The sequence below is a fragment of the Anguilla rostrata genome, chromosome 6 (genome assembly GCF_018555375.3).
Source record: "Anguilla rostrata isolate EN2019 chromosome 6, ASM1855537v3, whole genome shotgun sequence".
Lineage (NCBI taxonomy): Eukaryota > Metazoa > Chordata > Actinopteri > Anguilliformes > Anguillidae > Anguilla > Anguilla rostrata.
In genome coordinates this window covers 41,101,991-41,121,558 of record NC_057938.1, presented here as the reverse complement: position 1 = coordinate 41,121,558, position 19,568 = coordinate 41,101,991, and the positions used below count along the sequence as shown (strand labels likewise).

General features: G+C 43.0%; 1 protein-coding gene across 5 annotated transcripts; it reads right to left on the bottom strand.

The window, feature by feature from the left end:
- On the bottom strand, positions 1–18,638 carry LOC135257212 (synaptotagmin-14-like). Of its 5 annotated transcripts, XM_064339719.1 has the most exons (9): positions 18,231–18,638; positions 15,860–15,907; positions 9,099–9,251; positions 6,743–6,949; positions 5,573–5,850; positions 3,314–3,763; positions 2,898–3,081; positions 2,360–2,425; positions 1–1,903 (listed from the first exon to the last, which is right to left on the bottom strand). In XM_064339719.1, exons 1-9 carry the CDS (start codon positions 18,241–18,243, stop codon positions 1,590–1,592), a joined length of 1,713 nt encoding a protein of 570 aa, XP_064195789.1. In that variant the 5' UTR covers positions 18,244–18,638; the 3' UTR covers positions 1–1,589. The 5 variants fall into 5 exon arrangements, with proteins under 5 accessions (XP_064195789.1, XP_064195785.1, XP_064195786.1 ...); XM_064339715.1 differs by lacking the exons at positions 9,099–9,251; positions 15,860–15,907; positions 18,231–18,638 and adding an exon at positions 7,600–8,909; XM_064339716.1 differs by lacking the exons at positions 9,099–9,251; positions 15,860–15,907; positions 18,231–18,638 and adding an exon at positions 7,600–8,909 and having other exon boundaries at positions 2,898–3,078.
- Between the last annotated feature and the right edge of the window lie 930 nt (positions 18,639–19,568).

The following is a 19,568-nucleotide window of genomic DNA, read 5'->3' as shown; positions in this document are numbered from 1 at the left end:
TTGATTTTATTTATGTATTTATTTATTTGTTTGTTTGTTTGGTTTCATTTTTGTAAAAATCTGAATATTAAAACACAGTCACGACTAAGGGAAAAAGGACAACAGTTTTACTCTTGCAACTTATCAACAGAAAACCTTCCATTTCTGCATTATTTATTTAAGATTATCATTTATGTCAACTGTGAATTCACATCATCAGAAATATGCATTTATTTTATTATTAATACTTGTTTTAGCAACAATCTGTTTTGCTAAGAAAACATCATCCCACTCTTTGTATTCTCAAAAATGTTATTTGACAATAAAACATTACATATTAATTCAGTTCCCTTTAATAAGAATGACATTAATATTAAAGGTGCATGCTGAGATCAAGCTGTATGAAAAAGCCTGTCAAAATATATCTAGTGTTTAGTAATATATTTTATATAAAAAATATGCTATATTATAAGCAATAATATAGTATGTACCATTTACATTTTATGACATATTAACTGAAAATACATTTTAGCATGGACATGCTTAAACAGATGACAGGTTACATACCAAGAATTAAAGAGTAAAACCACAGTGTGGTTGGCGGTAACTTAAAATGTGATATATTGTAAAGAATACCTACCATGATATTAAAAAAATAACATTTCATCGTGAATCTAAAATTGGAGAAAACATTTTGAGATTAAATAAACAGTAATTAGCAAGTACCAGCTGATTTGACATCATCATCAAATCCACATTGCATCAATATCCCACACAGCACGACAATGAGATTGCATAGGCCCAACTACTCCATAGGACCATCGTGCCTGATTCACTTTGTTACAGATTTTACCATCAGTATCTTTGGCTGCATAATGTGAAGAGAATTCAATATACTTTACAAAATGTAAACTATTCATTTTACCTTAAATTACTTTTTCTTTTAATTATTTTCTTTTAATTACAATAATTTATTGATGTCACTGTTAAAAGTGCAATGTTTAGCTGTTCTGCATAAGGCCTGTGATTTGCCTCTCAGATTTCTGGCACATTGTCTGATGAAGGCTGGAATCATAGAAGCACAACCAAAGACAATCAATTTCAGTATTGTATAAAACGACAGAAATGTCACTGAAACGTGCAGGAACATAGTACATTTACTTTTTTAAAGTATTGGAATCCTTGAATTAACACGTGTCCTTAAATTAATCAATGTGGGATTTACTTATCTCCTTGTTAATCCATTGATTAATTAAAAATAGGATTTTCTTTTGTACTGCTTTGACGAAACATGCCTTTAAGTCCAACCCTGTATTATTCCAGCTCGGTGTCGGCCTACGGAAATAAACAGTCATCTCTGTGAACAGAACCAGTCCTCCGTCGGTTCAGCCTGCGCCAAATCACCCTTTGCTCCTGCTCGCAAAACTGATCAGCAGCCTGCCAGCTTCCCTCTGGCAGGGTTGTTTGAAGCGTTTCCTCGCTAAAAACACCTCAGTCTTCGCTGGTTGACCGAGGGACCCTCGCTCCCAGCTGCGACTTGCAAGAAGGCCTGGCCTCCTCCCGTTGAGCTAAAACGCCGCTCTTTCACTCCGTTCCTCCAACGAGGAGGACTAGGAGTCCAGGAGCGTGAGCCAGCGGCACACCTGCTGTCCCTCGGCCTCCCTCATCTGGGCCCAGTGCGAGGTCTCCGCCTCGCCGGAGCTGTTGAGCCCGAGCGAGACCCAGCCCACCCGGTCCCTGCGCTTCACTCCCCGCCGGCAGTACACCGACAGCAGGAGCGTCACCTCCGACAGCTGGAAGAGCGCCACCTGGAAGGCGAAGGTCTCCTTGTACGTGGGGTCCGGCCGCCCTCGGCAGGTGGACGTCTTGCACTTGGACATCTCCTGGCCCATTGAGTCCATCATGCTGAGCTTCACGTACGTGTCTGAGGAAACAGCGAAGGAAGGTGACAGTCAAATTTGGCATTCTAAAAGAGGGAAAGGCAGTGACTTCATGGCTGCAACGGTATTCAAAACACCCAGAACAAGGGTTACTAAAAATTTTTTTTTAAGTCTGTCAATTAGGATTGAATGCACTTGGTGTTTGGCTAATAACAGCACTGAGGATACTCATGATGTCTTTTGAGCAGTGCCTGCTTTTAATTCCTTTCAATATTATATTCAATTAAATTATATCCTTTGAAAAACATGAATAATGAATGAGTGGTTTCACCTCCCCAAGCTGTTTCTCTCATATACTGAGTTTCTTATATGCCAACGGCCAGAAATTCCAGCCATTGCGTGCAATTCCTAAAATAACTTTCCTTCAAATGAATTTGATTGTACATTTTGATTTGATTGTTGTATGACCACATTCTGAAGAGCAGACAGTGGAAACTCACCGGGGATTATATATAGCTGCCCTCCTATCAAGTGTTTCAGGCAACAGAACAGCCCATCAGACAGGGCTGGCGAAAAGCCAAAGGACACACACACACACACACATCAAAGAGAACAGGCAGGAGGAAGGAGAGAGAGAGAGAGAGCAAGAGAAAGACAAGGGGGAAGAAAGGGAAAAAAGTTGTGTAAAAGGTATAATAGTAAATTATTTGAAAAAAGTGCAGATGAAAGCACAGAGACAAGGCTTTAAGTGGCTCCAGCGTTAAGAGTATGTGAGTCAGAACATATTTTAACATACAACAGTCCAGAAGGGGTTCACAAGACCCCCTGGTACATTGATGAACTGGTTGCAGCATGTTACCAAAATGTAAAAGCGAAACAAGGCTAAATTTGTAACACGTCCAGCACAGTCTGGCTATTCACAACATCAAGCTAATCACAATCTTCACAAGACTGAACCACCCAAATGAAATTGTGGCTCTGCCCACATTTCCTGCTGCTTGCGGCTGTGTCTTTCAGTGCTAAAGTCGCTTTACTTACTGGGTGGTTTGCCAGGGGCCATGTCTCTAAAGTGGCTTCCCTTGATAACCTCCACGGAAAGCCGGCCGGTGGTGGAACTGTAGAGGAGCCCGAGGAGGATCTCAGGCCTGGACGTCTGTCCCGCTGACCGATAGGACGACACCCCTTCGCTGCAGGACACGCTCCTGAGGGACCCACAGCCCTGCTGGCAGGCCCACACCAATGAACAGTGAAAGTTGAGCATGTCGCTGCATGGCTACTTACTCCTTCAGTTATCAAAGAAGAAAGATACACTGCCAAGCTAGACATTAGCCAGCATGCTACATGATCCCAGGCACACACACACATAAACACACGCACGCACACACACACACACACACACACGTGCACACACACACACGTGCACACATACAGGAGGACTGCTTCCCTCTACTTACCTTGAGTGTGCAGCCAGGGTCCAGGGTAACAGGCACAGACATCTTGCCCTGAAGGTTGAGTTTGGTGAGATAGAACACCTTCTCCCCCATCACCCTCTCCTTCCTCATGCGCCGCACGCTGTACAGGCGGAAGCGGACGGCGTAGCTGCCGATGGTCTCGGACTCCACGCAGGTGAACTTGAAGGTCTCGGTGAAGACGGGGCAGGGGCCTTTCTGGACCCCTGTCTTGGCCCGTTGCTGTTTCGTGGGCAGCAGGACGAGATGCACCTGCCAGGACACGTTCCCCGTGCGTCTGAGGGCCGGGATGTCCGTCGCCGCCGTCACCGTGACCGCCAGCCTCTGCTCTCCCGAGTCGTAGTCGAAGGCCACATCCAGGGTGCCATATTTGGCAAGCGGTTCTGGCTCGTAACCTTTGGAGAGAAGCAGGGCTGACCCATGAGCTGACATATCCTGGGAGGGAGGGAGTGAGAAAGACAGAGAAAGACAGAGAGAGATTTTAGGCCAAAGTGCTCTTTATCGCAGTGTTCTGAGAACAAGAGAATAAGAGAAGATTTCCAGCTCAAAATATCAACTTGAATATACTAATTTTTAAATAAAGCACTTCAGTCGGAAAGACAAATATTTAGGCAATAAAGCAGCCATTAAGACATCTCTATCCCATTAAATTATCATAATAATAGGCCTTAATTAATCCTCAGTGACACAATGTTTCAGTGATTGGATTTTAAACAAAAACAAATGAATCAAAAGTGCACAGTCCCACGAGCCTTCTTAAATTCACAAAACAAGTGTTGCCTGGGACTCATAAATGACAGCGGAAAGCTTCTTGGCATTTTATCACTAATGAGACGGCAGAGATAAGGACATTCAACAAGTCCTTACAAGATCCTTCGGGCTTTACTTTTGAAATGATCTGGTCTTTCCTATCTATGCTAAACCTAATGTTAACCATGTGCCAAGTGCTTACCGCAAAAGAATTCTAATTTATGCCTGTGCCCCTCTAGATTCAGTAGCACTCCTCTTTAAGAGTAATTGCGCTCACTGTTTTAGCCTGGCTCCACCTACCACACAATCTTTAAAAAAGGCTTCCTGGGGTGGGTGGAGTAGGTGTGTCCATCTCATGTGTATAAAGCATTCTCTATACAAATGAATGCGTACAGCATAGCCGCACCTGGCTCATAAAACCTGGATCAAAGGGTTAAACAGGGTGATCGCAGATTAAATATGAATCAAGATACAGCACTTACACGGCCCATTTCCCACCTCAGATTTTTCAGAAACATATTTTAGGGAACTGTTTAGGTGGAGGATAAGAAAGTTTCTAAACAGGCCGCAATGTTTCTCTGGTTGGAAAACGCCAAAACAAATCTAGCCAATCGGGTGCCGGCAGTGCTCTGGAGTTTAAAAAAGTAAACAAATTTGTGGGCGCGGCAACAATTTTCCAACTGATCAGTATCTTGATTGACATTTATATGGTGTAGTAGCACCTCCAAAGAGGTACTTTGACATCATGATTGGGGCGGAGCTACGGTGCAATGCAGAAAGAACATGTCAAACATTAGAGGGCAGTAAAAAGATGCTTTTTTCACATTCTTCCTGCCAAATGATATTACTTCAAAAATGTTGAAGTAATGGCATGGATTCAAATGTTTCATTATAAAGTAGGCACACAAACACGTTTGCAGCTTAAAAAAACTTGATCTAGAGTGTAATTACTCTTTAAGAAGCTCAGCCACTTCCAGCAGTGACGGCTCAGCTTGAAAAAGAAGAGGCAGCAATTTAATCATTGGTCTCGGCCAATTAAAATTTATTCTGCTTGATTAATCAAGATCAATCAAGAAAAAATTAAGAAAACAGATTGAGAGCAATGATTAGATTGAAGGTAATATTTCTATTTTCAGCTCAACATCATCCAGTATACTGACATTTTCTTGGGGCTGTTGTTACTGTGGAAGATTAAAATTTTTAATATACCCTCTGACTCTGATCACCTGATATTTAGGATTTTAAAGATATTTTAAGAACGCCTGATATTTAAGATTAACATTTACATTACTGTTCCTGGCATCTATTTCTGAGAAATCAGACCTGTTCCCACCAGTTGCCAAATATGATCCAAATAGGCTACTTGGGAATTAAGTCTGGGTTTTGTACCAACAGAGGATGGTCGGGGAATCCCCTTTCACATCAGCATGGGAAGCAGAGGACAAACTACTACAGTAGTCACAGGTCCGGGTGACCCGCTGAGCAGCCTCTGACCTCCGGGCCGAGAACGGCGGTGCTGTCGCTCGGCACGTCCTCCTCCTGCCCCTTCTGGCGGCCCTCGGGCTCGCGCTCGTCGCTGCCGTCGCTGGCGCGCCCCCCGCCGTGGGACCGGCGCTTGGCCGGGGCGTTCCGGCGAGACGGCTCCCGCTTGCCACGCCGCGCGTCCGCGGGCTGGCGGGGCGAGCGCCGCGAGCCGCCGCGCTCGTCCTGGTAGGGGGGCGGACGCTGCTCCTCCAGCGCGTGGCCGCGGCTTATCCTCTGGATGCAGTTTGCTGGGGTGGGGTGGGGTGGGGTGGGGTGGGGGGGGGGGATGCAGAGACAGGGATACATCCACAGCAATATAAAAAGGTGGAAGGAAATAGGCCTGAGACAGAGTTCATCAAGTGGTCCTGTGTGTGTGTGTGTGTGTGTGTGAGTGTGTATGTGGGTGTGTCTGTGTGTGTGTGTGTGTGTGTGTCTGGGTGCGTGTGCGTGTGTGTGTGTGTGTGCCTGTGTTGGGTGTGTGTGTGTGTGTGTGTGTGTGTGTGTGTGTGTGTGTGTGTGTGCTGGGTGTGTGGTGCGTCTGTATGTGGGTGTGTCTGGTGTGTGTGTGTGTGTGTGTGTGTGTGTGTGTGTGTGTGTGTGTGTGTGTGTGCATCTGTGTGCGTGTGTGTGTGCGTGTGTGTCTGGTGTGTGTGTGTGTGTGTGTGTGTGTGCGCTTATGTGCGTGCATGTGTGTGTGTGTGAGTGTGTGTGTGTGTCTGGGTGTGTCTGTGTTTGCTGCGTGTGCGTGTGCGTGTGTGTGTGTGTGTGTGTCTGGGTGTGTGTGTGTGCGTGTGTGTGTATCTGTGTGCGTGTGTGTGTGGGTGTGTGTCTGGGTGTGTGTGTGTGTGTGTATGTGTGTGTCTGTGTCTGTGTGCATGTGCGTGCGCGTGCGTGTGTGTGTGTGTGTGTGTGCGTGTGTGTTTGGGTGTGTGTGTCTGGGTGTGTCTGTGTGTGTGCGTGCGTGTGCGTGTGTGTCTGGGTGTGTGTGTGTGTGTGTGTCTAGGTGTGTGTGTGCGTGTGTGTCTAGGTGTGTGTGTCTGGTGTGTGTGTGTGTGTGTGTGTGTGTGTGTGTGTGTGTGTGTGTGTATGTGGGTGTGTGTGTGTGTGTGTTTGTGTGTGTGTGTCTGGGTGTAGCCTCACCCTCCTCTGTGGATGCTTCACTGCTGTAGCCTCCGCACTGTGCAGAATGGGGGCTGTATTTCTGCTGGGTCTCCCAGCCATAGCTGTGCTGGCTCTGGGAGTCTGGCCCACGCGTCGCTGCCTGTGAGTGACACACAGACACAGACTCCGCCGGCTTCTTTGTCTTCTCGCTATCGCTCTCTGAGGAGGACTCCCACAAGTCCCCATCTGCGAGAAGATAAGAACATAAGGGAGAGAGTCATTATGGACCTTATTCAATCAAAGCCAGTCAGAGCTTATCAAAACTAGTGCTAATGAGGTTGTACATCACCACAGAAACAGAATAAAGCAGCACTAAAAAGCAGAGCACTCATCACAAAACCATATATATATATCAATTTACTGCAACACCAATTTAAGTTATTTATTTATTTATTTCTATTGTTACTGGTATAAAACTACTACTTAATTGTTCTGTTGTTTACTCTTATGTTCTGCGAAGTACTTTGTGATGTCTCCTATGTAAAAAAGGTGCTACACTTATTATTATTATTATTATTATTATTATTATTATTATTATTATTATCAGTGAATTACAGAACTTTCTTCTTATATATTGCAGTTATAGCTCACACCACTAGAGGGCAAAGGAGTTACTCTGTGCTCATGGCCAAAGCCCATGAAGGAAGATGTAAAATGTAGATGCATGCTTCAAACGCCGGACAGAGAGAATGTGACCTCCAGGCAAGGAGCCCCTGGGGAGACACTTGAGCAGGAAGAGTCAGAGAGCTCACAGGAGTCGACAGGACAGGTATCAGTCACTCAGCGGAGTAGAGATCCGGAAACCAAGCTCTAGAAGAGTTCCTTCACCTTCTCACCTTTACCAGTGTTCTCTCTGCTTCTCTCTTTCTTGGTACCATCTCTGCATATCTTAGAGTTTTTTCCTGAGGACTCTTTCTGACTCTTTCTGGCTCGAGCCGCCTTCTTTGTGTCCTCTTTCTCTTTGCCTGATTTGGGAGACTTTGACTCCTCCTCCAACGCTCCAGTTTCCTTGGGCGTCTGTGCAGTGTCGAAGACCATCTCTTTCTCCTGACTCTTCTCCTCTTCCATTCTCTCTTTTACATTTGCCTTTGTCTGTCGTCCGATCCTGTCCTTCCCTGGTTTGGAATAAGGGGGCGGGGATTCTTCGGGGGTGTCTCTCTGGCAGTCTCCATTGATTGCCGCTCCGTTTGGAATCAGATTGTCTTTTCTTGTAGCCCTATCTGTAGAAGAGGAGGTGGTCTCACCTTGAGCTTTCTGACTCCTCCCTCCCACCGCTCTGCTGTGCAATGGAGACGTGGAGTCTTCTCCAGAGCCATCTCTGCACTTTCGGGACTTGCCTTTGGGGCTGGAGTGCGAACTCCTCTCTTCCACTAGCATGTCCCTTCTGCCTCCTGCCTTGGCTTTGCCCTCTTCTACCTTTTGTGTGTTCGTCTTCCTGCACCCCTCCTCCCGAATTCCCTCACCGGGGCTTTGGTAGCGGTCTGATTTGGCGGAGGCCTCGGCTGAGCGCGCGGGCCTCGTCCCGTGGTCTCGGGAGCGGTCCTCCTCCGCCCTGCGTCCTCCTGTGCGCCCGGACGCCTCCTTCGCCCTCCCAGCGCTCTCCTCCTCCTTCTCCTCCTCCTCCGTTTGAGCCTTGTTCATGATTGTGCTGACCTGCTCCACCAGCTGGTCGCTCACAGTGTAGGTGGCGTCACCCACGGCGCTGGCCAAGTCGTCCACCGCAGTGGAGACGGAGTCCAGGATGGAGGAGACAGAAGGCAGGCTCTGCTGGAAGCTCCTGAAGAACGCCATGTTGCTGCTGCCCTCCTCCCCTCACAGCCCCCGCTGCGTTCTCTGCACTTTGTTCAGGGCTTTTATTTCATTTTATCAGGGAGCTGCTGACTACTGGCTAAGGCCTCTGTGGGACATATGTAAATATCACCGCACAAGTTATAATTATGAACCTTGCTAGGAAAGTATTTAGACTTAAGAATAGTGAGACGTGATATTGATTGTAAATGCAATACTTCCTGAATTTATGCCTTTTTCAGAAGATGGATTTTCTCTAGCAAAGGCCCGTCAGCTAACATCAAGCCTAAAAGTCTTTCAAGTGCAAGAAAGGCATGCACCAGTTTGAAAAAGAACTGTTTGCACATCACTTTTTACTAAAATGACATGTTGCAGTGTGTTTTTGCTAGCAGTGTGTAACGTACACACTCTGACAGACTCCTATTAACAAAAGACAGGGAAGCATGTTTATAAAATAAGTACTGTCTGTCCTGTTCAAAGAAACACGCATCACTCTCTGTCTCTCTCTCTCTTACACTCACACACACACACACACACACAGGTTCACCTTGCAGTGCCTTATTGTTCCTGTACTCATCTAAACAGGACAGGTCACCAGCACTCTCGACAGACGGCTTGCTGCTGACGTATAAAAACAGGAGAATCGTCAAGACGGTGAAGATGCCTATGGTCGACAGGAACACTAGCACTTCTGGGGACACTGAGACAGAGAGAGGGAGAAAGAACCAGTCATACTCCGTGACATACTTACACAGCTGCATTTCTCCACAGCTGCCTCGCACAAAGGTAAAATAGCGTCGGCACACCAGGGATTCAAACCCTAACATTCAGCGTCAGTGAATGTCACTCCCCAGCTGCTCCACATTCACTGTGAAAAGCTCACAGACAACACAAAATACTTTTGGACAAACAAGGCCCAACCAAGCACAACATTCTCTCTCCAAAAGGCTATTTTGAATGTCTTCAAAAGCAGTTACATATGACAGAATCAGCCAATAAAAGCATGTTTCATTCACCTCATTTTTCGAAAGATGCCATGGGAATTCAAAGGTCCAACCATTTTCACATATTGTCTATACAGTAATGGTTAGCCAATTCAAACTCAAGCACTGGGAAGTTTAAAACTTGGAATTTGAACCTAGGGCACCGTCCACAGCACTGCTTTCCTGCAAGATCTTAGGTACACTTAAATGTTCATCATGTAGACTGTGATCTGTTTTGGTTACTTTGACGGCATGTAGCAGCTCACTGCCGCGACAGCCCTTCCTCAGAGACCCCCAGACCATACCATTGGACTGACCCCCCCACCCCCAAAGTTTATTGAAGAGAGAAAAAGTTGTGCTTGGGACTGACACAACGGTCACCATGGAGATGCGGCAACAGCTACAACCGTTGAATGGGGTCTGAACCAAGGGATTCCTGAACCACACAGGCACAATGTGCGACAAATGACACAAGTAAAGCTCACTGTGACCCAGATCTCTCACCAGGGACTAATTGACCTCTTTGCTTGATCCCTGGAAGGTGACATCACTGTCCACACAGAGTTCTGTAGAAGCAGAGAAGAGACTGCTTTCACCTCTTTGTGGACTCCTCACGCAGCCTCTTCACCTACGATGCCTTTGTGTGCACGTGTGTGTGTGTGTTTGTCTCATTTGTGCAAAGATTGTTGTGTTTAAAACATTTTCAATGCACCTTGAAGGAAACACAGAAATCTCTCCTCCTACACCATTCCAAAGTGTAACTGGGCTTTTAATAATAATAATAATAATAAGAAGAAGAAGAAGAAAAAGAAGAATTTCATTACATTTATACAGCCTTTTCTGAAAGCTCAAAGCACTTTTTATAGTGATGAGCGGGAAATTCACCTAAGTTACCGCCAATGGGTAGCGCCCACCTGGGTTATGCACGGTAGCCATTTTGTACTAGAATGAACACCACACATCAGCTGACGTGGAGAGGGAGATCTTTTTTTTTTTTTGTCAATTAAACAGAGGGATGATTAGGTGGCAGGCTGTGAAAGCCAGGATATCAGGGAGCCCCCTACTCTTTGTGATAAGGGATCTTTGATGCCCACAGTCAGTCAGGACCCTGGTTAAAAGTCTCATCTGAAAAGACAGCATCTCCTACAGCAGAATGTCCCCATCATTGAACTGGGGCACGGAGATTTGTTTTACCAGAGGAAAGATCTCCCCCTGCTGGCCCACCAACACCACTTCCAGCAGTAACTTAGTTTTCCACAGAGGTGTCCCATCCAAGTACTACCCAAGCCCACACTTTCTTAGCTTCAGCCATTTGGCAGGAGCCGGATACATGGCAGCATGACTTAGAATAGATAATGAACATCCGTTAACAGGTACAAAGATATGACTGGGTCGCGTTTACAGTGAGAAGTGGGCACAGATTTCATTTTAAGACAGAGGTTAAAAAATTATGCATTAATGAATACTGTTCAAATACCCTAAAATATGCAGTCTTGCCCTTAAAGTGGTGAGGGAGTCCCTGCTGAATAAATCTAAATTGCCTGAAGGGGTATTTAATTAGTTAGCAGTCCCTGTGCCTATACACACAGAGCTTCATCTGAGTGATGCTGGACATAAAATTTAGTTCCACATCCCCGCCCGAAGCAGTTAGTCAACCACAGATAAGAACTGATCAACAATACCACCACTGTAATGTATGCCTTCAAAATATGATGCAGCCCAGTACACACACTGCTCCAGTCTACACTCAGTGCATAATGAGAGATATGGAAGCTCTAAGGGGTAAAACACTTGCAAAACTGCTTATCTTCTCTCATTTCACACCCTTGATTATGTCAAATACATCAAAGGTACAATTATGAAACATCGGTTTACTTTATCATCTGATGTTTCACTTCATTCCTCCTTCATTTACACACAAGAGATCATCTAACCTGGCCAACATGTTGGTCGAAGAATACGTTGTTAAAGAAAAGAGTAGCCATTGCTTCTTGTAAACGTATTGTTCAATGCAACCGTTCACTTTTCCTCAAGACAATACAAGATTCAGTCCAGCATAACGTCATGCATATCAAAAAAATATATCTATAGTTATCTATTTGTTAACTTGTCCATGTTTATGTACAAATATTCAATGAGCGATACCTCTCAGCAATAATAAACAGAGAATAACATTAGGAATCTTTTCTCCACTCACAACGACAAGCACAGCATTCACAGTAACCATACTGTAACACCACAATCTGCAGCTGTTCAAAGTTAGTGAAATTACATCAAAAGAGAAAAATAAATTTAGAAAAGGTTTGCAAAGGCTTGCAGCATTACATTTTTCCCCATTCCAAACCATAATCATTTTACATTACAAGACTTTTGCAGACACACTTATCCAGAGCAACTGACACAACTTTTGCAATTTTACATAGTACCGATATATACAGCTGCACATATACTGCAACAGTTCAGGTTAAATACCTTGCTCAAGGGTACAATAGCATTGTCCTACCTGGGTAGCAAACCTGCAACCTTTAGGCTATAAGTCCAGTTCCCTGCCCAATCCCTTCACTATAAATTTCACTAGAAATGTTAGTATAATTTTGCATCGAATAATTATTTGGTCTCTTCCTCGATAAAGCAAGGATGGTCCATGTAGGTTTCACACCTACACCCTCAGGCTCAGTGCTCTTAAATTCACTCCATACTGCTGTAAACCACACCAAATGGATACATTATACTAATGCTTTGGGAAACCCAGTCAAGAAATAACAAACACAAGAACAGCTCAAGAGACATTCTGACCCTCACGTGACACTGAGCTAACTATGACCTTAGAAGACCTCTTTGACCTCTTGACAACTGAGATAGCATGGCTCCCGTAAGAGCATCCACACTGGTGACTGTAACGCAGTAAGAGTCAAAGCCTCTTTGTGACAGACAAAAAGAAGTAAAGGTAGAAACAAGAAAAAATGTGCCCGCTTACATTGCCCACTTCAAGAGCCAGCTGGTCTGTTTGCCCACAGACTGCATCCTTGAAAAGCGCACTTCACAACACGCTCACAACGCACCCTCCCTGTTGCTTCAACCTCTCCTCTACGCCCATCTGGTGAACAGGTGCTGTTGGTGGATGAAGACTTTTCTGGTCGGGAATTCAACAGTATAATCAACGAAACAACGCCGAGCTTCTGCACTGACACTCAAGCAGGACACGCGGCTATTGTGGAGAACTGCTGTTTTCTTCTTCTACGTTTTCCTTGGGGGCCCAAGGTCAGTTCACTCCGGTGCAGGAAATTGCATCAACAAGGCTCTGGTGACATCCCACATGTCAGCTGCATGCATATGTCACCAGCGGATGAATTATTCAGAGGATTGCCGCAATGCGATCCCACCTCATACACAAGCGTGGGCCTCAACCTGGTCAGGCAACCATTGGGAACTGGTCTCCGCACCCCACTTCGGCGAATGACTCAAAGGATGGCCCGTCTCGTGGTCATGGTTACTGCAGGCGGATACTCATTCATTTCACTGGTGCTTTTGTGTAACATGAACTCAGCAGCTAAAGAATGGAGCTAAAAAAACAATGTCTTTTCCAAGACTGGGCCAATCAGAAGAGGCTATGGGTGGGGAGGTGCAGTCAGGAAAATGGGTGTATCAGCAGGTGCTATAGAAACTCTGCTAAGTATAAAACATAAGTCTATCACTGGGTCAAGAAACAAGATGACAGAGAAAACCCTGAGAAGGTTCCTGGGTTCAAAGTCAAGATTAATGTAAGGAATTGTTGAATTAAAACGACAACTTCATTTCATAGGCAAACAAATGAAGCTTTGTTTTGCAATTTCTTGATGTTCGTAGGTAGGGTAAAAATCTGTGATCGTATACCCTATTAAATCCTCTCCAAACCACTGTTGAGATTTTTCAGTTACTTAAAAACTGCAATCTTGGTGTGGATACTTGGATACGTGGAACAGGGGAAGCTTTCCTTTATCATTCTTCATTACTTACATAGAAAAAAATGTTTTTTTAGTCCTGTCTGTGGATATATTTCCAAAAGAAGCAGTGCTCTGAAAAATCGCTGAATTTAAAAAGTCTCACAATACCTCAGAATTTCTGTAAGTTACAGTGCTGTATTATACACGAGATTAGGCAATGAGATTTGCACACACAGCACATCTACAGTGAATAACTCACATTTGACACAGAATTTATATATTGATACAGCCGTAAATTTGGTGACACACATCTGGTACTTCACATGGTAAAATTTCACTGTAACACCTAAGACTTGAACATAAAAACAGCTGGTTAAAAAGGCCAAACATCTCATTACTAAAACAAAAAACTTGCTTGATGCTGTGGTAACCAAAGTTTGATATGCCCCTCTTGTAGGTGTGCATAGTGTAGTCGACCAATTATCTGATGGGCCTGTGTGACCCATACAAACTTATTACATGATCGGAGGCAGCACTGTGACTACAACTGACATTTAGCCAAAGAGCAAAACATGGGGAGAAATCAACTCCTGCAGCGATATTTACATGTTTAGTTGTTTAGCAGATGCTCTCATCAAGAACAACTTTCACAGTAGATTTCACACAGTAGATAACATTACACACAATACAAATATATATTGAAGCAATTTAAGCTTAGATCAAGTGCCACAGCCCCAGCTAGTGGAACGTGCAGTCTCTGAGTCACAAGTTAAGTTCCCTGACCACTGCACTGTATTGCAATCCTCAGGCTAATACTCTATCTATTACTCTCCATAGCCGTTTTCATCTACATACAGCACAGTCCCAATGAGCAATATGTGTCACAGCTACGTTGAAACTATATGTGTCAATGATGATCTAAACAGGACGGTTAATGTAAAAAACTTTTCTCGCTTCTTTCCAGAAGACACAGGTGTTCCACATATACATTTCAGGGTTAGGTATCCTCAGTCTATTTTCTATATTAGCATACAAATCCATTAGTACCAGACCTTTCTGGTAACCATGTTAATTCAAGTTCCTAAGGTTAAAGATAAGTTTATATCTTTATTCATGTACCATACAATAACTGTAATTGTATATGCAATCAGATAACTGGGAGGAAGTGGATTCCTTGTGCAATTCCTTAAGATTTCCATCACACAATTAAAACAAGTCCAGAGGCCTCTGTCCCAGCTGGTGTAAAAACTGAAATGTGATGTTTTAAAGAAGGTTTCCTCTGAGTAAGGGAAAGTCATCTTTATTTAAACTTCAGCAGTCAATGTGACAGCATTGTTTACACGCTTATTTTCGGAAGATCCGGTCAACAGAAACAAAAGCTTGTCACTGAATTAATAATATCCTTGCTTCCCTAGTGTAGACGAAGTGTGCTCAAAACCTGACACGTCATGTATAATTCAGATATAGTGGGCCAAATAATAACACTGTTTATTTTCATGAGAATGAAAAAGTATTTAGATACACAAGTGAAAATACACCCCACAAACTTTTCACTGAAAGATACAGGTCGTATCACAGCGAGAGCAAGAGATATTTGATTACAGGCACAGATAGATATTCCACATCATTTCCTGTCACATCACAACCTGATTGGGAAACCTGTATCAGTATCTGGAAAGACATAGGACTCTATCCGGAAGACTGTCTCTATAGCGGTGTGCTATACTGTGCAGAAATCCAGGTCAAGTGAAAACTAGGGCAGCAAGAACCAACACTGTGCAAAACAGTGGTCACCAATGGCAACCACAGAATCGTCAGCAAAAAATATAAACAAATAAAGGTGGTTAACCACCCATGAAAATATACACAATACAACAGCTACATCAGATCTGTCAAACGTACTGGTGCAGGAGATGTAAAACACACCCAGGACATCTCCACACACCAATTAATTAACACATGCTTATTAGTTCATCAATAACGATCTGATCAAGCATCAGTGGGAAAGAGAATAATTTGTGTGTTTTAAATGGCAGTAGTTTTCGTTGGCATGACAACAGCTGTTACTGCATGTTGTGACTGTTAAGATCAGCTGAGGTATTGAGAGGTTCACAGAGTGATTTCATAGATTGCATGTGTGTATGTGCGTGCGTGCGTGCGTGCATGTGTCTGTGTGTGTGTGTGTGTGTGTGTGTGTAGCTGGGTGCTAGTAACCCACTATGGGAATTAATGACACGCGCAATTTCACAATTATAAAATCGGTGATCCACAAATAATTGTTAAAGCATGTAAGCAAACTAAACATGAAGCACACAAATAGGGTTTGTTAATTATTGAGTAGCTGTGCATATATGAGAAAGGAGAATGGACAGACAGACAGTCAGACAGACCTCACATTTTACCTTTTCTGGCACAGATGAGCTCATGTACTCCACAGCTGCGTTCCCTACCTATAGAGAGGGTAGAGAAAACAAATATACTTTAATGATCACAAATTTGGGAAACAGTCCTAATCTATTTGAAGTCACCAAAATATTCTAAAAACGTTATCCAATTAGGGGTATGCTTGCATTTTCCCTGTGGAAATAAACTATATTCTGCAGATCTGTTCCTTATCACTATGGTGACTGCTGTTCCCGGGAGTTTTTTTTTTCTTTATTCCTAGTACTGTATGTGACTGCAAGTGAGTCCAGTGGTGCCTATGACGATGTTCATTCCAGTGAAGACACATGTATGGAACCCCATTCTCCTTAACTGTGCTGATCAGTATAGCACTCCTGGTAGCCACAATAGCAATGCAGCCGCCTCTTGCTTTGGCTCAGTGCATCAGTGTGTAAGTCTCTGCTGATTCCCGGGCTCTCACAGCGAGACTGAGACCTGCACCACATCACATTTTAACTGCCAGGAGATCCACATTCCCAACATAGCAGAATAGGACAACAAAAACTTCCTCTGTCACACACTTCAGACTTCTCCATCAGCCCCTCTAATGAATCAGAAGCCTCTCTTTACATGACTTTAAACTCGATTTGTGGGCTGTCCGTGGACGTGCTTCATAATTTTCTGAAAAGCCAAGGTATTATCAAATAAAATGTATTCATAATATGGATTACATTTCACTTTCCCAATTCAAATTGTTTAAAGCAATGTAACAAGCAGTCCGCCATATTAACATTATGGTCTTACAGGTCTGTTGCCTCATTTTTGGTTGCATCAAATTCTTGCTACAAAAAAATGAAATAATACACTCTAGGTGACAACAGCCTGGAACAGATGACAACATAAAATTAAGTGCTTACTTACATCATAATACAATGCTTCAGCCTAAGGATTAATAAAAATTCCCTTCATTCATATGAACTTACACCTATCATAAAATTAGCAAGTGTTTATGAAGTAAAACCCAGTGCCAGAGCTTTGAAAAATCATTAAGCTGTAAAAGTAATTTGAAGCATTGACATAAGTGCTCTGCTAATAGGTAAGTAAAGTACATTGTTTAACAGGATGTGTATGTGAGGGAAAAAAAGAAAAAGAGAAGGAGAGGAAATGTTGTAAATGATAAAGAACACTCATTTGAATACATTTTCATAACTGATAGCACTCCAAAGCACATTTAAACCGTTTGAACCCTCTTTAGTCCCATTTAGGACAGACTAAAATAGAAGTGCTTAAAATGAGACTGTGGTCTGCGGAGACTTCTGCAAAGAAATCTGTGCGTGTAGCTGTCTTTACACCTGCACCATATAAAATATGTACAGTATGTCACAACCATTAGTGTTGCCAGAAGACTCCCCACATCTTATCAATAATGAACAAATGTTTGTCAGGTGTCTAGAAATGCAGCAGAATGGTACCTAAAAATACACATGCAATGACCAAAACTAAACAAGGGGAAAAAGAAAAGTAATTACTGCTCAAGTACTCTACAGCTCCTGAGACTGTACAGAGAACGTGCTTATTTTATTCATTTATTTATTTAAGTGATGGTACAGTCCGTGTCATATTGTTTGGAATGGATGATAGTGTCATCCATTTAAATTACAGAAAGCTAGTTAATAAACCAGGATTCACACTGATTATGTAAAGGCTGTCAATTCACATCACACTAAATTACAAGAGCATATCACATCATGTCTGCTCTCTACTCTATCCTTGGTGTCATTATGTAGTCGTGCAACAGTGTTGCCGTTCCCCCTATATGCCTATATAGTATCTTCCCAGGAAACTGAAATGTTAAAGTCTTGTAATACAGATTTTTAAAATGCGAATTTATTCTCCGATTTAACGCTCTGGAACATCTACACTTTCCCTATCACGGGCCACCATTGTTTCATGTGCAAGTGGTAAACTGAATGATATTCCGAGCAGTAACCGGACGAATCACAACTGGACAGATGCACTGCGGAGTCAACGTGTCATGATGGTCCATCCTCAGGTTTCTCAACTGTTAATGCATACCGTTTTATTTCGCTTACTTGTATGCTGTGAGATATCATTTCAGCACCACGGGTGCTGTTCTTAAGTCACGAAGTGAACGTGTTGACAGTTTTCAAACAATGTGGCTTCAAGATTAAGCCACCTGCAGTCTTTTCCCGACATAAACGTTAGCGCACGAAGCGAAACTTTAACACCCTCCGACCAATCCCTTAAATGTGAATGAGCTTATTTCGATGTCAGTTAAGACCCCACTAGTGCCATGTCAACTGCATAATACATTTTTTTTTAATTGTGAAGTTATTAATTTCAAGAAGACGTCTTAACTGGCCTACTTACCATCAATCGCCATGATGTTCTGTTTTGGAATCAACCAATGCGAGCGCGTAATGCAGGGGGATACAGGCTGTATCAATACTTGGGCGAATACAGTAGGCTAGGGGTCTTAAGAACATGAACAAGGAGGATTATGTAAAATATTCGGCTTTACTAGACATAATCATACAGGAAGGAAACAAAACGATGGGGTGTAAAACAATTCTTAGAATGTATCTCCAGATAACGTGCGTCACTTCAATTGATTTATAATAATCTGTGATCGGGATAATGACGGCGAGAATAATAATAATAATAATAATAATAATAATAATAATAATAATAATAATAATAATAATAATAATAAATGTGGCTCCCCTTCTAAGGCTTTTCTTCCATTCATATGAATCAAGTTTGTGGATTTGGACAGACCCTTCTTGTTCAGCTTCTTCTGTGTCACCATGAATGTGTAGGGATTATTGTTCCATCCTGCTCTCTCTCTCTCTCTCTGTCATTTCCAGGCAGTGCAGACTCTGAAATGCTCTAAAGATTTGGCCACAGATAGTATTACTTTTTAACTTATATATTCCACAGTCCTATATCTTTTTGTGACCTCTCCTCAGACATGATGCCTATTTGGGTTAACTGTTTGAACATGGAGTAAAAAAGTAGAGGCAGACCTGCGTTTCTGAGGAGGGTGCGTTCTTATCTGCACTCTTCCAAACGGACATAGGAGCTTGCACTGAAAAAGAGCTAGCACAAAGGCTGCTACTTAAGCATTCCAAATGTGCCTTGCGGCATCATCTTCAAACCTGAGATATTTGAGACTCGTACAACAGTGGGGAGAGAAAAGTGTATGTTTATTCATAAATGCTAGATATGCATGTGTAAACCTATCGTAGTCATATTTTAATGTTGCAATTATTAGTTTACAATTTACATGGATAATCATTCATATGACGATACCAAATTTCATGCCAACTGCCAAAAAATATTTAGCAAAACCTCCTTGAAAAATTTTGTAGATTGTATGGTAATTCATATATCAAATCTAATCAAGAGTTCAAAAACAGTTTAGGAGATTTATGACTTTTCGCTTAAATGGCAGGTCTCTCTCATAGAGCTATGGCACCCTCTAGCGGGGTCTGTTTTCACTAAAAAAATTAATCTGAACTGTTTTTGTTTTCTACTGGTAATCTAGGTCGGGATTAACATAAAATGCATTGCTTAATCAGACATCCAAATCAGCCAGCAATATTGAGTATTTGAGTCCCATCTCCCTGGTGTAAGAACATTATGAAATCCTCCATAGATTGCACGTTGTGTCTGGCACTGATCAAAATAACTTTCGATTAAAGTTTG